This window comes from Pagrus pagrus (genome assembly GCF_965226575.1).
Source record: "Pagrus pagrus genome assembly, chromosome: 16".
NCBI lineage: Eukaryota > Metazoa > Chordata > Actinopteri > Spariformes > Sparidae > Pagrus > Pagrus pagrus.
Genome location: NC_140200.1, coordinates 21,749,138 through 21,764,914, shown reverse-complemented (window position 1 = coordinate 21,764,914; position 15,777 = coordinate 21,749,138). Strand labels below are relative to the sequence as shown.

Here is a 15,777-nt window from a genome sequence, read left to right as displayed (position 1 = left end):
TACAGTTGCGATTAGAAAGTCATGCACTCATACAGCAGAGAAAAACAATAATAAACCTGTCACTGTATTCACATCATGGACCGGAGCTGTTGTGTATGAGGTGCAACCACCAGAGGACGCTCTTCACTGTGAATACAGTTCAGCAGCACCTCACACCTGTTGCATCACCGCTTTAGCTCTCATCATGGTCAACAGCGCCACCTAGGGGTTCACTGGTGCATTACATAGTGAGGAGCTTCAGAAGTTAGACTGGACTGTGGTCAGAAACATTTCTTCTCTCCTCAGACAGAGCGGGCCGCCATGCTGTCGGGCTGCTGGCTGGACGAGGTGGAGGAGGCAAAGGAGCAGTGCATGATGGGACAGAAGGGCTCGTGGGCCCTGAGAGCTTCAGTCAGCCGCCGCTGCTCCTCAGACAGAGAGTCTACCTGAGGACAAAACCAACAAGCAAGATTTAATCTATATTACTGTGATTTCTGTGTAGATTTATTTTTGCTTTAAATCAAACCACTTTGAAAGTGTACACTTTTGATCACAGAAGAACGCAGAGGGAAGACATGGCGATGTGTGATCTAATCCCAGCAGAGACAAATTATATCCAAGATAAATAGAGTTTGAGGTACGGTACCTCTCTTTTCAGCTTCCTGTTCCTCTGCTCCAACAGCTCACAGGCCTGGAAGAGGAAGGAGAGAAGAAGAGATGGAAGAAGTGAGCAGGAAGAGGCAGAATTGATGAAAGAGAGGAAGGTTTAGACTTTGAGTTTTTGATTCTTTTACATTAGGTGCAGATTTACTTGATTTCATTTCAAATCTAAAATTGAACTACTAATCATGAAGTGAAAACAGTTGTATGTCTTCTGCAGTCCCCGAATAATACCGTCTGGGTTGTCTTTTATTGTGGTTGAGACAATAGATACATCCACTTCAAACAATATAACCGTCACTTCCCACAGGCTTCCATGCGTCCTTCACATCGGCCTGGATGTTAAGCAATACAATCAGTAGAGGGCTCAACTCAGTCAAATCAGTCGGTAGTAGCTGTTTGTCTCTGTGCCCGACTGAAGTAAGATCATCCAGATGTTTGAAACTTCTCACCGACTCACATAACCTCTCCTCAAAAAGGTACGCCATTTTTAAAACTTCTTCCTCTTGTCCTGTGGTCACGTCTCGCTTGAACTATTGGTTGCGCTGCAACACTGCAGAAATACAGACGAAATGAACGTAAAGTGAGGTAGTACCGAGTACCTCACGTTGAGCATAACTGAGCCTTAACAATTGGAACCTCATCAAACAACGTGTCTTTGCCTCCACAGCTTGATTTTGATCTTTACTCTTTGAGTGCCCCAAATTTATGGTAGTGCAGTCATGAATAGCTGGAGTTCTCTATTAACCCAAACCGAATTCTAACCTTAACCGTATAACCAAGTCTTAGCTCTCAAACAGCCGTTTGAAGCTGTGAGGAACAGAAGAAATGTCCTCACTAGGGTCTACAATTGGTATTTAAAAAGGTGGAAGTGCAAGAGCATGGACAGGTAAACACACACACACATGCACACACACCTCATGCAGAAGGTCAGCTCTCTGTGTTTGTCTCTTCCGGCTTTTCTGGGCTGCTACTCTGTTCTTCTCTCGCCTCTTCAGCCTCCTGTCTCCGTCATCTGAGCCCTGACACATACAAACACACACATAATCTATTTTTGTGGATTTTTTTAAGAGACAGCAGGTACGTCAGGGGAGCATCTACAAGTCATTTTGTTGGGACATCATCTCTGACATTTCACAGCATTGTGGGGACCAGAATTTTGGTCCCCACAAAGTTTTCGGTCCTCACACCGTGAGTAGAAAATGTAGAAAAACATGACTCCACACACCCTTTACATGAAACCTGAATCTTTTATTCATTCTATCATAAAACTACATTTTAGAGTTTAGTTTTATTCCAACAATATATTCTTGACTAGGTTTTGTTTGCTTCATTGCAACTGGATTTTCAAATCTCAACATTAAATCTGAGCAAACACAGACCATAATTTGTCAGCATTCTCCTCTCTGTCACACACAATCTTGATTTTGAGGACAAGGCTGACTGCAGAGATTGCACTTGTGCACTGCACAACCACGTCATTTCTAACCCTCATGTTTACTAGCAGAGGCTTGACCTTTGACCTCCCTTTGGAGCAGGGATCAGGCTGCATCAGATAAAAATACTTGTTTTTCAAGATGATAAGCTAATGAGAACATAAATACACAGCGTGTTAATCTGATCTTACCTCACATCCTTCACAGATGTGGTTTAAGTCCTTCTGGTGAGAATGGCAGGAAGAATCACAGTCTGACATCACAGGGTTTTCAAAGGGTGCATTAAAATTAGAACAACAGGAGAATGTCCTGCACGCCGACTGTCTGATAATAAAAAGTGTTATTTGTAGACTGGGCATCGAGTCCAGTGAGGTTAAAATAAACCAGACAGAAAACAGGCAGCAGTTTCACTTCAGCTTCCTTTTCATTTTTCAATTTCGCTGCCGTTTTAGAAGAAGCAGCGAGGGCAGTTCACAAACTGTAAGTCATATGACTGTGAGGGGCCACAGGTGAGCAAAGTATTTATGGACTGACAGTTGGTTTGATTGAGCCACACATACACCACCTACTGTACAGCAACACGTGGCTAAAAGTAGACTAGTATCTCACTATTTTCCTCCTGTTTGATTAACATCTTCAGTAAGAACAAATGAGCTTGGGCTGAGAGTGACCAGCCCAGTTGCCAGTATATAATGTTAACAACAGTTAACATTTGTGCAAACCACGGATATGTCCAAGGTTGACATTTGTACCAAACATTAAATGCTAATTGGCTGACTTTCACATTAGGAGGCCGAGGTAAGGTAGTGGCGTTATTACAGCCAACATGGCTGCCAAAAAGCTGACTACAGCTGGAGTCACATTACTGGATATTTTTGAGGGCACCTGGAGACATTTTCAGCTGTTTGTGGCCACAGAAACCCGCTGTTTTTTTACAGGAAGTCGGACCGTCACCATCCGTGATGGTGCCGACCAAAACAAGTATTTTAAGCTAAACCATGATGTTTTCCTAACCCTTACCAAGTGTTTTTTGTGCCTAAACCTAACCACCTAACATAAGCACAGTGTTTTGACAAGAGAAATAGAAAATTCAACCTAAACAAATGTAAAGTTGAAACATAAAGAAATATTCCATTTTGACTTATCTGTGGTTTTGCAGAAACGTACTTAGCTAACACTTATTCTGGTGACTGAGTTCTGAGAGACGGAGTGATGCATTGTTGCGTTTGGTTATTTTATAGAATTCGTTGACGAGAAGAAAAAATGTACAATATTGCCATATCTTTTAAAAAGGGTACAGGACAGACAGAAAAAAACATTATATTGTTGGTACATGTCTTTACAGGTTCTTAAAGTGACCATGAAATGACAAACATGAACCTTCATGAAACTGCTCTTAACAAGGTCCATGGATTATCTTAAGTAACTGGGTCAAGATTTCTGGAAAGAGACATTGCTGTTGAGTTTTTCAAATTGTTTTTGTGGCGCTGTGAGCACCAGAATGTCTTAAACTCACAACAAAACAATCCAGATGGATAAATACCACTACAGGTTAGCTTTACTACACGTGTTAGAAAAATCTTTATGTTTAAAATGAAAAAACCTCAAGAGTCATTTTTATCCATTGTCTTTTCTTGAAACATAACTGTGCAGAAATAAAACATCAGTCCATGACATCCCATCATCTCCACTGTTCTGTATTAGCAGGAAGTGTCACTCCGGCTCGTCCTCTACCGCAGGTTTCTTACTGAGAGGCACATAGCCATTAGCGGCTGCTGCTTCCTCTACGGCTCTCTTGATTGGCTGCCGGTTCCTCGAAGCTCCGCTCACAGGAGGCAGGGGAGCGTCTGATTGGCCGTTGGACCCGAACACTTCTCTGTGGATCTCCAGAGTGGCCTGACTGGATTTCATGTTGAGGATCTCACAGAGGCCTTCAGCTTGTTTCTGCAGAGTGTTGATAGACTGCAGAAAAAAAGCTGTGTAAATAAAGCATCAATTTATATCCATCTAGAAAATGCACATTTGTAATGTGTGTGTTACCTTTATGACCTGGATGGCCTGTTTCACCATCCCAGGAGCTGCTGCTGACAAATCGTTCATGATGCTCTCTGGTGAAACACATGCAACAACAGCTGTTAGGTTAGGAAATGTTTTATAGCAATAAGAGGGCTGCAAATAGCACAGTATTTCACTGTACAAGTGCTGGCTACAGCGTGTCAAGGTACATGTTTTATGAGAAGGGGAATTTGGTTTTGTCATTGTAACATTGATCATGATGTTTCCATAACCAGCTGCTCTATTTTTAACCACAGTCTGCTGAAACTCTCAGGTGAACAAAAAGCACTCTGTGTTTCAGTTCAGAGGGGTGAAACTTTCAAATGTCCATCTTAAAGAGAAGTAGTTCTTCCTGAGTATCAAACAGGAAGCAAATGTCCAGTATATACCTAACGTATATATATGTAACCATAGGAGCGAGTAAACCGTATTCAAAATATTGCTTTAACCAGAGAGAAGTATTACCAACACTGACACAAATTATGACAGCTTCAACAGAACAAAGACTTCACTGTAAATCACTGCTCAAGTATCTACTCATAACATGAAAACACCAGAAACACACAAATAAAAATGTGTTTACATGTGTGTGTAAGTGATTAGAGGTAACAACCTTGATCCGGATCTTTGAGCACCTCTTGAGGTTTGACTGCCTGCTCATACAGCCCCTGTACAAAAAACACAGCAGGTGTCAGAAAAGTGGACACAGGACACATCAGCGCTGCATGCTGCAGTTTATCTTCTGTCTGTTTCAACTGCTATTTTCTCTTTGTGCATTTAGATGTTTTTCACTTCAACTAAACAGATTTCCAGTCATGGAAAAGTCATTTAACCTGAATTAACCAAATACATTTAAAGGTTTTCTTACTTAACATTCATGGAAAGTCAATATTTTGAAAATTAAGGTAATCTTTTCAGAAATTAATACCAAATATGAATCCACAATATGTGTAAAATTAACCTTAACAGTCTTTTATCAAACTGAACATCATTCTGTGGAATGATGGATATCTGTTTCCTAACATTAAACGTGCTTTACTGTCTATACAGTGCCATTTTCCTCCCATTCAGCTGTGTTTTTTTCCCATTAAACTGGGCTGTTTCAGACCAAACACATTTCACAGTACAGGTATCAGAACTAAATAAGGACAGTGCTACTGTGACACCCACCATGATTTTACGCTCAGCTTTGAGAGAGTGGACCACATGGGGCAGGATCTTTTTTGGAAAGGCACGGCGCCTCCTGGTGGCCTCGACAATGGTGTCATCCAGCAGGCTGTCCAGATCAACATCATCTGCACAGGATGTTAGTGGAGAGAAAGGAAGAGAGAAACAGAGACAGACGATATGAATTTAGTACAACACTTTACACTGATTAAGAATTTAAGCTGTTAAAACACATTTTATAGAGTATGACAGCAAATCACCTTCATCATCAGCTGCCTCCTCCCACGGTTGTCCATTCACCAACACGTTGTCCTGAACAGCCGCCTCAAAGTTCTGCACAGATACAAATACTTCTCATTACTGAACAGTTTCAGCAGACAATACAGCCATTAGCAGGTCACATTAAACAAAGTGTCTGCAATATATTTTTAACTGTATCTTAGTATCTCTAGTGCTGCATGTTTGAAGATGCAACCAGGCATTTGTTTTATTCCAGATCAATCTACTGATCATTTTGCCCAGAAGCTAAATGCAATGTCATCAAAGATACTCTAGGGCTGCAATGCAATTATTTAATTGTCAATTAGTCTGACAGTTATTTTCTCGACTAAGCGATAAGTTGTTTGTCAATATTATGTCAGAAAAAGGTGAAAAACATTGATCAGTGTTTCCAGAAGCCCAAGATGAAGTCTTGTCCAAAACTGGAAGATATTCAGTTTACTGTCACAGATGAGGGAAGAAAACCAACAATATTCACATTTAAAAATAATTTGAACTTTGATCAATCAGATTAATTTATTATCAAAATAGTTGGCAGGTGATTCAGTAGTTGGCAATTAATCGATTAACTGATTAATCATTGCAGCTCTGAGAAATGCAGTTTACCATCACTATCGAGACAGAGGAAAGCAAGAAATTCGCACAGAAGAGGCTAGAATTAGAGAATATTTAGCCTAAAAAGTCACTCGATTGATTAACTGATTATCACAACCTTAAACTTGAACTCTTATTGGCGTGTGTGTGTGTGTGTGTGTGTGTGTGATAACGAGCTGGATGACACATTTTCAAAGTTGAGGTTTTACTTCAATAAAAGTGCTGCCCTCTATCATCTTTAACCCGAAATTACCAGCTGATCTAAAAACAATATTAAAAGTAACTGTATAGTGTATTTGCTGGCGGTATGAATGTTAACAGCAAAGCAAACTTCAAAATTTAGATTTTTCAAATGGGGTTTGGTGTGCAATACTTGAAGCCACGGAAAGACAGCTCTTAGCACGAACACTCACAAAGAGCCATAATAAAGCAAGGCTCAGTGGTCTTTTGATATTTGACAGGAACTGCTAACCTGTTATGTATCTTAATATACAGTTAGTAACTCTAAGGTGTTTATATTGAGTCAGACCCACCGCCAGCAGCTCCTGCAGTAAAACTCGCTTCGTCTCCTCTGCAACTTCCGGCTGTCTGTCGAGTGCTGTCTTCAAAACGTCTTTATACTTTTTAACCTGCTCCATTACTTTTTTCTTTGACGTTACTTGTACTCTGTATTCCTTATTTGATTCATCGCTGGGTAAAGGTTCACTCTCTACCGGCTCCATCTTTACCGCCAACTTTGTTTATATTTTTTCATGACGCAGACCGGAATTGAAGATAACTTCCTGGTCCGACTGCAAAAAGAACCCCCGGAACAATACGCAGACGTTGTTCCGCCCAGCTGTTAGCCGAGTTTTGAGCGACAAAACTGTCAGTTTTTCAATGTTTTTACTGCTCTAAGCTCTTATTATTTTGATTTTCAATGGAATATGGCTTCGTTGACTCTCACTGTCATATATCTGCCCGTGAGTTCGAAGAGGTAGGAACTAACGTGACTAAACAACATTAATATGCTAAAAGTCGTATTCAAAAGTATTTGCCCCTCGTAACATCAGTGGTAAACTACTTTAAAGTAAATATAGTGCGCATTGATATCACAAATATTCATGCTTAATTAGATAATCTGTATGTACAACAAATATATTTCATATTACAAACACTGTTATCATTTACAGTCTCAGCACAGTTTAGCTACAGATTTTCTGAGCTGGCCTTTCTTTATTCCACTTCTGTGTCTTGTCACTGAGCTGTCAAATCAATAAACTGTTTCTTCTTTGCAGGATCTGGAGGATGTGATCCAGAGGACCACAGAGGTCAGTTATCAGATCATCTGTGGAAGACAAATAACACAGGCTGCTACTTTCAGTGCCTCATGAGAGCAGTTTGAAAGGGGCATACTGTGTTACACTGTTGATGAAGGTTCTCAGTTATCCAGGTCATGGTAATGGTAGAGGGGAGTTGCAGGCTTTTAAACTCTGTGTGGGAGTGTCCTTACAGAGTCGTTAAGGACACACTGAGCTCTGAGTTTCTGCAGCTCCCCTCCAATTAGTTAGAACTGAGGAAGCCTCTTGGATGAGAGGTGAAATGTCTTCAAGAAACTAGAACATGTCCACTTGTCTACGATACAGCACTTAGACCTGTGTCACACTGAATTGAACTACAGTTCAGAACTACAGTAAACTAAACGTTGTTGTTGGACGGACCGGTATACAGGTTTATATGTCATGGTTGCTCACAGAACAGATTGTGAAACAAGACATTAATATCATTACAGTGTTATGATGAGTATGTAACTAGGCTGACCTTAACTCTGAAGAAAAAGAGGAAAAGGTGTGTATCAACGGTGTCTTTGTGTATGCAGGCCGGGGTACAGACTCTGGTTGCAGTTACAGAAGAGGTCGGAGAGTTTGCCAGAGTTCTGCAGCTGCAGGAACGGTCTGTATGTCTTCAGTGTTATGTAACCAGTCCTGAGATACAAACTATCTGTCTCATAACAGCGTGCTTTCTTATAGAGAATGCAGGAAGGGCTGCTGCAGTACATGCATAAAAACAAGACTTTGGCAGAGATTTTGTTTCTTTTATAAATATGTTTTGATAATGTTGAGAATTTATAAAAATATAATAAAAAAGAGGCAAATTACAAATACAGTAGGGTAAAGAATTCTCAGATGACTAGTTAAAATAGTCTCATCTCATCTCTCAGTTAAAATAGTATCAGATGTAATATTATTTTTTTCATTACAAACGATAATATCAGCTTATCAGTTTGTGAAAAGAATCTTTGAAGTCCCAGAACCTCCAGACTGTGCCGACGGTGAGGGAAAACGTTGTGTAAACGTACTTGCAGTTACACAATGTAAAGATAAGAATGTTTGCATTGACCCGTACATCTGCTCTCAGCTGGACAGCATCGTATTTATTATTCAGGGTGTTCCTGATGAATTCTTCTCTCACAGTTATCCAGATCTGGTGGCTCCATGTTTCGGTATCCATCCCCTGCAGGGCGGCGGGGGCTCCGAGCAGCGCAGCGTGAAGCCTCTGGTATTTAAACAAGTCTGCGCCGCTTCCATCTTTTGATTATTTGACTTTATTGATTCTGAGAAAATGAGCAGCTCAGCTCAGCGGGGGTCCGGGTGAGGAAAAACAGAAAGTGGGTGTGTTTCAGAGGCCTCTGGAGGAGATTAAAGTGTATTTATTATTTCCATTATGTTATTCTTCACAGTACAAGAATGTATACAAGAATTCTTACACAGTAGTTTGATTATTAGAACAGATACCTGGGGTTTGAGGTTGTAGAAATAGTGAACTGTTTCCCTTAAAGACAAACTTCTTCTTGGAAATCTGACACCAAGTGGAAAGTTGATCCTCTTGTTTTAGTTTAACATGAAATTGTAAAGAAACGTGTGAATCTTCAGAGCATCAAGTCTCATTTTATAAGCTCAATAATCCATCTGGGTTCATTTGGCAGCAAGCTCAAATGTAATCATTTCCAATTGCTTGATATTTTGTTGAAGCAGGTCAGCTGAGCCAGGATTAACTCCTGAAGTTTTAATACTTCTGACTGGTCGGGCTACCAGCAGAAAAGTCCTTAAAAGTTTGTGGATGTAATGAGCACAAAGACAGACAAAGACAACAGATCGTTGTTTTTACTCATTTCCACCTGAAATACCCAGAATATTTAGGAAAAAAATGATTTCCGCTCTGATTTTTATGTCTCTATGCATCCCAGAAGTTTAATGTAGCTTCACTTCATTTTTCATCAAACTAAACTAAAACAAGAAATGGAGAGTTGAGTTTCCTTTAAGATGCTAATCGTCCTGTTAAAAATAGATTTAGCTCCCAGTGTTTAATGTTTATTATAACAAGATAAATTCACTGTTTTTTTCTGCAGAACCATTTACTGATTTACTGATTTCCACATACGACAACATGTGTTCATGGTTAAATAGCTGCTGTTGGATTAAATCACAAACAGATCTTGGTGTTTACATTAAACTGAATCCTTCTCTCAGCTCTTAATGAAGACGCATTTTCCACAGGACCTTGACGCTGCCCTGCCAGAGTTCTACAAACACAGAGAACACCTCGTCGCTGTTGGAGAGGTAGACTGCTCACACACACACACACACACACACACACACACACACACACACACACACCCAGCCCATTACCCAAACCTTAACCAACTTCAGATCACCTCATACTCTCCTCTTAAACTAAGATCCTACCTTTGTCTAATTCCACAATAGGATTAATACAACACACCCCGCAGCCCTCTGACTGTCACTTTAACTTAAACCTTCCTCTAATCTTAACCTTAAAACCGAGTCTTAACCCTCAAACAGCCCTTCAGAGGAGAGAGAACAGGACAAAATGTCCTCAGTGTCAATCTTGAAAACTGGTTATTGGTCCTCACATGGTCGGCGTCAGCATGTCTCTCATGGGGTGAAGTTTATTGACAAAATCAACATTTTTTGGAACTGCAAGGATCGCTTTACGCCTGACGGGATACATCCAAACATGTCTGGCTGCAGATTGCTTGATGCCAACCTTGGGCACGCTATTGGATTGTCAAACCAAAACATGAATACACAGATTACACACAGAATGAAGGCCAACACACACAGCAGACAGCCTGTATCTCTCCCTCATCACCTGACCCTCTGCTCCACATCACCGAAGGCCCTCGATCATTTTATCAGTGACACACACACACACACACACACACACACACACACACACACACACACACACACACACACAGTACTTGGTGTCTCTAATGCTGTAGATACAGTGTGTGTGAGGAATGTGTGTGTTTGTCGGAGCAGATTTCAGGCGTCACAGAGATAAGTCAACAGTCCCACACTGTTGTTTCCATCACTGTTGTTTTTATGGATCAGGCTGGAAGAACAGTCCGGTCCTCCCTCTGCTTCTGCTGCGCTGAACACATTATAGTGCATCTATACATCTGTAAGCACCGTGTCATCTTAATAAGGTTATAATATCTCGTACCACTTTTGTTTCCAGATTGGTTTGGACTTCACGCCGTGGTGTGCTCCCACTCAGGAGGACAGAGACGACCAGATGAACGTCTTTATTAAACAACTCAACATCGCCACAGAGCTGGATCTGCCTGTGTGAGCTGCACAGAATAAACAATATACAGTTCAACTGTAGCTGCAGGTTACTGAGCTCTTAACTACAGTATAACACATAAGACTAGAAGAGAGATGATTCCAAACAGCCACACACACCCAGTCCTGCTGCTGAACCAGGAAGCTACTTTGACTTCATTTGAACCTGGTTTGCATAGAAGCATATGATCAGACAATGTGCTGCCACCACTCGGCAGACTCATTTCCATTAGAGTAAGTGATTATACACAAGTCACTGACCAGGAAGTATGAATGAGGTCATGACTGACAGCAGACAGGAAGATCAAAATAAACTACATGTGAAAATCCGTCAGTTGTCTCCTGACGCCGGTGATGACTCTTTGTACTTCCTGCTTTCTGCACAGGAACGTCCACTCACGATCAGCTGCCAAGGTCACCATAGCGACCATGAGGGAGCAAGGTGGGTGTCCGGCTGCATTTTGCCATTTACATTTACATGTCATCAGAACATGTACGACTTTTTTTCTTCTCCGCCAGGTGTCAGTCGAGCTCTGCTTCATAACTTTGCGGGGAAGCCGTCTGTAGCTCTGGAGGGTGTGAGGGCCGGTTACCTCTTCTCCTTCCCACCTGCTGTGTGCAGGAACCAACAGGTAGGTGTGAACTCACACTTTTTATGAATGTGATGAAAAGAAAACACACGTTCAGATGATATATTTTACAAGCCATGAAGTCATTTTGAGCCTTTGGTCCATCATAAACTTAACTCGGTCCATCATCAGCACTAGGATACACTTTATGGTTACGTTTACCTCATAGCATTTATCATTATATAGTTGGGGTAATTCCTCAGGGAACATATTGTATGCTCAAGCCAACGACTGAAGTTATTATTTGTGAATGCGACCAAATAAGTGCAAACATCATCAAACACATAATCTTTGATCCGATGTGAACGATCAGCTGTTGCATTTGTCTGCATTTTTGCTAAATCCATAAAACTTGAACTGAACTTTGGCTCACCTGCAGACATATAAAAGATACAGACGCTGTACTGTATGTTCTCACCGACACATGATGCACTATGGGTAAAAAAAAAATCATGCAACTCAGGTGTTATTGTACAAACTGTGGATGTCCAGGGGCGTTTCTCTGGTTTGAGGACATTGGAGGCTCAGCTCGGGGGGGAGTCTAGAGGATCCTCCTCCACAATATTTTTCACAAATTAAAGCTCTACTTTGATGCTTTTTGATTTGCTCTGGCACATTATTTTCACTCAAAGTAAGCAAGCAACAGTGAAAATACAGACACACTTTAAGAGGGAAAAACTGTCGCCAAGGTGCGATGAAAGCATTCTTGCTACTTTTTGAATCAAACTCACTTTCGTATAAAAACTCTTAAACATGTATTAATTACTTACACTTACACACCGATGGTGACCAGATGAATTTTGCTACACTAATAACCTTTAATGGTTAATTGTCTGAGCACACTACGTTGATAATAATGTCTAAGCTTTAGATGTCTACAGTGCACCTACCAACACTAGAATCTTCTGTCCTGACTCAATCAGTCTCATAAAGAGGATAACAGTGTGACAGAGTTAATTTTAATACTGTCACACAGAGAGACAAACTGATCCAGAGGATCCCGCTGGAACACATCTGTCTTGAGACCGACTCTCCTGCGCTGGGGCTTGACAAGCATGTAAGTTTCAAATAATCAAAGTTCATTGTTATCCAGACACTTCGACACAGCTGTATCTCCTCTGCAGATGTTTTTAATCTCCTCCTGTCTCTTCCTGTCCCCCAGGTGAGGAATGAGCCCAGTAACATCGTTCTGTCCTGCCGGCACATCGCTAAGGTCAAAGGTCTGTCGCCACAAACCGTTCAGCTCGTCACCGCACAAAATGCTTATAGACTTTTCCCCAAAGCTAACAGGCGCTAATACTCAGGTACAACACACAAGTTTCTGAGATGAGAGGTTTGACCTGAAGGTGGCGCCAGAGGAAACGTTAAACGGAGTCTGCTTATCATACTCAGCTCTATTTAGCATCAGAAATTTAGCACGCTAACAAGCAGCGTGAGCATATAATGCACAATGTTGGTAAAGAACGCATGTTAGCATGCTGTGATAGCATTTAGCTCAATGTACAGACAGGGCTGACAGGACTTTAGTCGTTTGTTTTTGAGGTATTTAATGAAATTAAGTGTTTCACAAGTGGAACTTTTGACCTGCTGTTGACTCGACATGAAAAGTCAAGAATTCATATTTTCTCAAAATGTATTCCCCGAGCATGACCGGCTGCCAGGTGTCGCGGCAATTGCGACACAGGGCTGAGATATTTCACTCTGGACCAAAGTTTCGGACTCACAGAGCAACTTTAATCCACAGGCGACAAACACACTGGTTTATTTATCGAGTCAGACGGGAACATTCACAAAGACAAGGCAGAGATCAACACTCGTGTGTGATGATAGCTGGATCCTGTTTGTGATTGTGGGGTCACATCAGACTGCAGCCGTCTACACCAGGTGTGATTTATCTGGAAGAGAGGAAAACAGGAGGAGGGGGTGAAGTGGTTGATCGAACATTTTGAAGAGATTCCTACTGTTTTAGGACATGAACCAAGACAATCAGATCATCCATTGCTTTTTTCTGCTGTGAAATTTTATCTTGTTTTTTTTTACTTTGTTGTCTGTTCCTTCGTGTTAAACTCTATATGCTGCTCTCTTGGTCAGGACTCCCTTGTAAAAGATATTTCTAATCTCTAAAAGTTGGAATATTCCAGGTAAAATAAAGGTTTAATAAATAAGTGTGAAACTACTAATGTATTATTTGTATTCTGAGTTATAAAGACTTAATTTAAAGTTATTTGGACACCATTAACACTTAGTTTTGTGTTTTGCTACATAAGAATAGACCATAATTATTACTTTTGATTAAAGGAAAGTAATAACTAAAGGAGAATGACTTCTTGTTTTACTACCACTACTTTACCTCCAATTCCTGTTTATCAATATGCAGTAATTACGAGGTTATTAAGGGGAAACTCTTAGTTAGTAGTGGTTGTAGAATATTACCATGCATAATAAGTGCTTTATAATGACTAATAATTACTAACATGCAGCAGCAACTAGTTCATGGTTAATATTTGCACCCTGGCTTCCAACATCTTTCTCTCATCCCTGAGTTTATAAAAAGAAATACAGTCACATCACTTTCATACAGACACCAAATAAATATCACAGCATGACCTAAAGTTACATCATGAGTAATGCATGAAATAATGATAATAAAATAATTAAAAACCTTAAGTAGTCCTTGTAGGATTGTTGTAGTTTCAGGTTTTAAAGATGAAATATTGTAAATGGACACACTTTGCGATAAACCACCACCATCGTGGAGACATTACAGAGTATTTAAGTACATTTCTTACAGTTCTCTTCGAAGTGCCTTCTCTCCGGGAGCTTGGCCGGGGGCGGCTGCTCACTAAAGGCCGCCCTGCGCTGCGGTGCGGCGGTCAGAGCGGTGAGGAGCACCGGGCTGGACCGCAGGTGACTCCGGTAATGTCTCCTCTCGGTCCTCTCCCAGGACTGCCGGGGGTTCATCTCCACCTGACACCATGTCTCCCTCCGCAGGTTCTGCTCCAGCAGAGTCCGCTCCTCAGGTCCAGACATTCCGTCTCTGTCTTTATATTCTGTTGTTTGGTGTATTTTTCCTTTTATAAATTATCCAAAGTGTATCTGTTTGTGATGCTGCTGTTTCCATAGCAACAGGACACCTGAGGAAGGGTACCTGGCCACCAAAGATCTTTAATGCTTGGAAGGATGAGTTACTCTGTTGGAATTTCGGCGACCAAAAGTCCTGTTCATTTTTACTCTACTCCTGTTTTGTTTGCTATAGAGTGCGGTCCTATACCATCCGAACTCAGTTAGCATTTTTGCACTTTAATGCCTTAAATATGGTGTGTGGTTACCACAGGTTTAACATATTTACACGTTTTGTTTTATGACATAAAATACATCATTAAATGTCCCACAATTTAACTATAAAGCGCTTACGTGTCTTAAAAGTGTCTCAATGAGACTACAGAGGTTGTTGGGGACAACCGGGAGACTCATCTACTTACTGGTCCAATCTTCAGTTTGAATGTTTAAACTAGAATTCTAACACATTGCACCTTTAATAAGCCTACAAAATGAGCGACTACTTTATAAACTACAGACTTAAGACCAGATGGAGCCAAATATAGAATGTATTATTTCATATACCATGAGACAGGATTTATCACATGATCCAGTGGCAGCAATTGATTTTTTTTCCTTTTGGTACCTGAAAACAGACACAGAGTGAGAGCTCCCTTCCTCACTCCTCTCCTCTCAAACCAAAGCAACACTGCAGTCAGAGGTTATTTGATCCTCCTGAGACAGACCTACATACAGCAGCGGGATTTAGTGTGCAAAAGGTGCAAGTGCATAAAGTTACTGGACTAGTATTTAATCTTGTTTCCTCTCATTAACTATAGCAGCCATTCCCAACCTTCAGAATGAAGTGGCCCAATTTGAAAATTGGAAGATTTTCTCTCTGATCAACACAGGAGACTTTACCAGAGCACATTTCTTCTGTATGGTGCAACAGACTTTAAACAAGAGAGGGAAGTTAAATGTGGCTTCCTATCCTGGCGTGAATGTCATGAACTCTTTCAGGTTGGGTTAAGCCATGTCTGGCAGCACTATTATGTCAAAAATGGCAGAGGCAGTCTCTTCTCATCCTTTATAATAGAAAACCAACACACACAATTGTAGAAATCACAAGATTACATCTGGTTAGAATAACACTCCCATTACACAGAACACATATCAACAGGAGAGGTTACACAGAAAGGTCACAAAAATACTCTTCAGGATGAAATCCTTGGACTCCTTGGACACGAGTCTGTTGTCTTATCTATGTTAGGTTTTTCAACCCTCTCTATCACACATGCTCTGAAACCA

General features: G+C 40.9%; 4 protein-coding genes across 4 annotated transcripts; 1 reads left to right on the top strand and 3 right to left on the bottom strand.

Annotated features, from left to right (window-relative positions):
- batf3 (basic leucine zipper transcription factor, ATF-like 3) lies at positions 1 to 3,191 on the bottom strand. The gene is made up of 4 exons (XM_084377108.1): positions 2,267 to 3,191; positions 1,557 to 1,661; positions 626 to 670; positions 1 to 425 (listed from the first exon to the last, which is right to left on the bottom strand). Exons 1-4 carry the CDS (start codon positions 2,432 to 2,434, stop codon positions 282 to 284), a joined length of 462 nt encoding a protein of 153 aa, XP_084233234.1. The 5' UTR covers positions 2,435 to 3,191; the 3' UTR covers positions 1 to 281.
- Positions 3,192 to 3,288: 97 nt separating this feature from the next.
- nsl1 (NSL1 component of MIS12 kinetochore complex) lies at positions 3,289 to 6,948 on the bottom strand. The gene is made up of 6 exons (XM_084377107.1): positions 6,704 to 6,948; positions 5,558 to 5,630; positions 5,301 to 5,425; positions 4,744 to 4,798; positions 4,116 to 4,183; positions 3,289 to 4,037 (listed from the first exon to the last, which is right to left on the bottom strand). Exons 1-6 carry the CDS (start codon positions 6,890 to 6,892, stop codon positions 3,789 to 3,791), a joined length of 759 nt encoding a protein of 252 aa, XP_084233233.1. The 5' UTR covers positions 6,893 to 6,948; the 3' UTR covers positions 3,289 to 3,788.
- A 45-nt stretch (positions 6,949 to 6,993) lies between these two features.
- Positions 6,994 to 14,198, top strand: tatdn3 (TatD DNase domain containing 3). The gene is made up of 10 exons (XM_084377103.1): positions 6,994 to 7,146; positions 7,448 to 7,480; positions 8,029 to 8,102; positions 8,624 to 8,708; positions 9,707 to 9,769; positions 10,695 to 10,804; positions 11,188 to 11,243; positions 11,321 to 11,433; positions 12,407 to 12,487; positions 12,593 to 14,198. The coding sequence occupies exons 1-10, from the start codon at positions 7,090 to 7,092 to the stop codon at positions 12,725 to 12,727; spliced, it is 807 nt and encodes a 268-aa protein (XP_084233229.1). The 5' UTR covers positions 6,994 to 7,089; the 3' UTR covers positions 12,728 to 14,198.
- Positions 13,239 to 15,619, bottom strand: spata45 (spermatogenesis associated 45). The gene is made up of 2 exons (XM_084377109.1): positions 14,220 to 15,619; positions 13,239 to 13,325 (listed from the first exon to the last, which is right to left on the bottom strand). Exons 1-2 carry the CDS (start codon positions 14,458 to 14,460, stop codon positions 13,306 to 13,308), a joined length of 261 nt encoding a protein of 86 aa, XP_084233235.1. The 5' UTR covers positions 14,461 to 15,619; the 3' UTR covers positions 13,239 to 13,305.
- Between the last annotated feature and the right edge of the window lie 158 nt (positions 15,620 to 15,777).

What these genes read in the sequence shown, in the direction of transcription:
- batf3 (XM_084377108.1), bottom strand. Translation starts at nt 2,434, where the DNA reads ATGCCCAGTCTACAAATAACACTTTTTATTATCAGACAGTCGGCGTGC. An exon ending in ACATCTGTGAAGGATGTGAG is followed by an intron (nt 1,662 to 2,266) that starts GTAAGATCAGAT and finishes TGTATGTGTCAG; the next exon opens with GGCTCAGATGACGGAGACAG. An exon ending in ACAGGAAGCTGAAAAGAGAG is followed by an intron (nt 426 to 625) that starts GTACCGTACCTC and finishes TTTTGTCCTCAG; the next exon opens with GTAGACTCTCTGTCTGAGGA.
- nsl1 (XM_084377107.1), bottom strand. Translation starts at nt 6,892, where the DNA reads ATGGAGCCGGTAGAGAGTGAACCTTTACCCAGCGATGAATCAAATAAG. An exon ending in TACTGCAGGAGCTGCTGGCG is followed by an intron (nt 5,631 to 6,703) that starts GTGGGTCTGACT and finishes GTATCTGTGCAG; the next exon opens with AACTTTGAGGCGGCTGTTCA. An exon ending in AAGCTGAGCGTAAAATCATG is followed by an intron (nt 4,799 to 5,300) that starts GTGGGTGTCACA and finishes TTTTTTGTACAG; the next exon opens with GGGCTGTATGAGCAGGCAGT.
- tatdn3 (XM_084377103.1), top strand. Translation starts at nt 7,090, where the DNA reads ATGGAATATGGCTTCGTTGACTCTCACTGTCATATATCTGCCCGTGAG. An exon ending in GTTCTGCAGCTGCAGGAACG is followed by an intron (nt 8,103 to 8,623) that starts GTCTGTATGTCT and finishes CTTCTCTCACAG; the next exon opens with TTATCCAGATCTGGTGGCTC. An exon ending in ACAGAGCTGGATCTGCCTGT is followed by an intron (nt 10,805 to 11,187) that starts GTGAGCTGCACA and finishes CTTTCTGCACAG; the next exon opens with GAACGTCCACTCACGATCAG.
- spata45 (XM_084377109.1), bottom strand. Translation starts at nt 14,460, where the DNA reads ATGTCTGGACCTGAGGAGCGGACTCTGCTGGAGCAGAACCTGCGGAGG. An exon ending in AAGGCACTTCGAAGAGAACT is followed by an intron (nt 13,326 to 14,219) that starts GTAAGAAATGTA and finishes CCTCTCTTCCAG; the next exon opens with ATAAATCACACCTGGTGTAG.